We start from the raw sequence: 2,812 nt of genomic DNA, 5'->3' as shown, positions 1-2,812 counted from the left end.
TTTCTTTGAGATGATAGTATGAAATTCATTAAAGTTCTCCAATACTTCAGAGACATGGCCTCTTTGGGATGAAGAAACCCATAAAGACTCTCCTCAGTGGCTGGCTGTAGTAAAGACATGAAAAAGTCACAGAAGATTCTGTCTTCCAGGTGAGCAGGTAACATTATTCTTTGTGATCTAAGTACAGTAAGTATCAAAAACAGTTACAGATTATAAGCAGTTAAGTTTCATAATTCAAGCATGAATGGAGAAATTTAGGGGTTATGTTGTAAATTCATACAAATTAAAACTGCATGAAATGATTTGAGGAAATGCACTAGATCACAAGACATAGTTGTGAACAATGACAAAATTACTTTTCTGCAACCAAAAAAATAAAATAGATTTTGTCAAGGAAAATTGATCACTAATAATTTACGAGATACCTAATTGTCCTTGAGGACTATTCTGTGAAAGTGGACATCATATGAGGAATAATTTTAATATAAAAATATAAACTTCATGTGTCTCAAATTGAAGGCATTAAAACATTCAAACCCCAGGCCTAGATTACCTTCAAAATCCAGGTAGCAAATTATTCAGTCTTAGATAAAGTGACAGAGAAATGATGCTATAGAGAGTTTGGTTACCCATGTTGTCTTCCTAGAGGTCCTACTCTTAATGTTTAACAGGGATTGAGAAAGGAAGAGATATCTGACTTTTAACCTCAATGGTTTAGGATGCACTTATGAAGGAAATTATATTTCAGAATGTTGGACATCGAGTTTTGGCAACATATAATTGGGGAAAATAGATGTTACAAGACTAGCACAGGGTCACACAAAATTGTGTTGGATATGGTTCTTAAACCATAGTCTTCTAGACTTTGAGGCCAACTTGATCCCCTTTACACTACAGCATTTCAATTAGGGATTCTTATATAGTCTACCCTCCTCAAATATATCATTATCCTTCTACTACAATCTGATTAGTTAAAATATTTGAGAGTTATTTATAATATTATCCTGTCACTTATCTTGGCATTACAGAACTTCACAATTCACTCCTAATTTTGTATAATAAAACTGCAATCATTTTCTTCTTGGTGACAGATATCTTCTTAAGATGTTATGTGATATGATGATATAAATTATTATTATTATTTAGTGGAAAAATTCTTACTCATTTTATCTAAGAACTTTCTGTCCCCCAACTTCCTAATTGACTATGCAAACAGCACTCAAAGAAGGCTTTTCCGTTTTTTTTTTCTCAGAACATATTGCTTGGATAGAAGAAATGATCAAGTTGAACGAAACCACAGGAAACCCTGTGAATGAATTCATACTCATGGGCATCACAAACCGTCCTGAGCTTCAGGGCCCCCTCTTTGTTGTGTTTCTCCTCAACTACATGGCTACAGCTCTGGGGAATCTAGGCTTGGTCATCCTAACAAGTGTCGATTCCCACCTGCAAACCCCCATGTACTTTTTTCTTCAGCATCTAGCATTTATAGATCTTGGTTATTCCACAGCTGTTGGTCCAAAAATGCTGATCAGTTTTACAGTAGAAAAAAATACTATTTCCTTCAACGGGTGTGGAACCCAGTTATTTTTCTTTCAGATATTTATTACCAGTGAAGTTTTTATCCTTTCAGCCATGGCCTATGACCGCTATGTGGCTATCTGTAAGCCTCTCCTCTATATGGTCATAATGTCAAACGTGGTTTGTTGGATGTTGGTGGGTATTTCATACCTCTGTAGCACCATAGTATCTCTATTGATCACAATAAAGCTTTTAAAATCATCTTTCTGTAAGTCAAATATACTAAGACATTTCTACTGTGACAGTCTCCCTCTAATGTCCATCATATGCTCAGACACAAGTGAGGTTGAATTAATCATCATGACCTTTGCTGCATTTAGTTTGGTTTCTTCCCTCTTGATTATCTTCATTTCTTACCTGTTCATTCTTGTAGCTATTCTCAGAATAAAGTCTTCAGAGGGCAGGTACAAAGCCTTCTCCACCTGTGGCTCTCACCTTACGGGGGTGGTAATATTTTATGGGACACTTCTCTTCATGTACCTGCAGCCCCATTCTAGTCATTCCTTTGATACAGACAAGATGGCCTCTGTGTTTTATACCCTGGTCATCCCCATGCTCAACCCACTGATTTACAGTTTGAGGAACAAAGAGGTGAAAGGTGCACTGAAAAGAGTCTTTCAAAAGCTGATATAATCATTCTTTTTAAGGTTCAAGGTAGTGTTTGATTCTAATATATTATTATAAGCAAGTAAACTTCTCCTTTATTTCTTAGTGAATTTCTTTCCAATTCTTCTCTCTTTTTGTATTAAAAAAAAAGCTCCCCTAATAAGCAATCAGAGAATTCCTTTTGTTTGTTTGATAGTTTTTAATTGTCAACATGCAGGCAATCATAGTTTTGTTCATTTATGGATTGAAGGGAGCTAAGAGAGGAGTTAGTAAATACTACCACTATAAAACTCTATAGTTTATTCACTCCCCAAAATGAGCATCGCACCTTTGGTAGAAGTATTCTTGCATGGAAGACTCAATCAATTCACAAGTATTTAGAAAATTTTGGAGTCACATATTCTGCTGGGCATCGGGCTAATCCATATGGATAAAAATAGTCTTTGTCATGAGGTATTTACATTTTAGTAAGGGAAACAATATGTCCATGAGAGTCTCAATAACTGCCACAGTAGTCGTTCTACTGAAAAATATTTCCATTTGTTAAGAAGTTTATCCTTACCCTATCTTCTGTTTCCCCTCACTAATTTCTAATCACTGGTTCTTGTCATTTCTGTAATAGAGA

General features: G+C 35.4%; 1 protein-coding gene across 1 annotated transcript; it reads left to right on the top strand.

Annotated features, from left to right (window-relative positions):
- The first annotated feature begins 1,272 nt into the window (after window positions 1–1,272).
- LOC122731363 (olfactory receptor 8K1-like) lies at window positions 1,273–2,214 on the top strand. The gene has a single exon (XM_043971411.1). The coding sequence runs from the start codon at window positions 1,276–1,278 to the stop codon at window positions 2,212–2,214; it is 939 nt and encodes a 312-aa protein (XP_043827346.1). The 5' UTR covers window positions 1,273–1,275.
- The last annotated feature ends 598 nt before the right edge of the window (window positions 2,215–2,812 follow it).

This window comes from Dromiciops gliroides, chromosome 6 (assembly GCF_019393635.1).
Source record: "Dromiciops gliroides isolate mDroGli1 chromosome 6, mDroGli1.pri, whole genome shotgun sequence".
Lineage (NCBI taxonomy): Eukaryota > Metazoa > Chordata > Mammalia > Microbiotheria > Microbiotheriidae > Dromiciops > Dromiciops gliroides.
The sequence above is the reverse complement of the archived record's forward strand: the minus strand, read 5'-3'. Positions and strand labels throughout refer to the sequence as shown.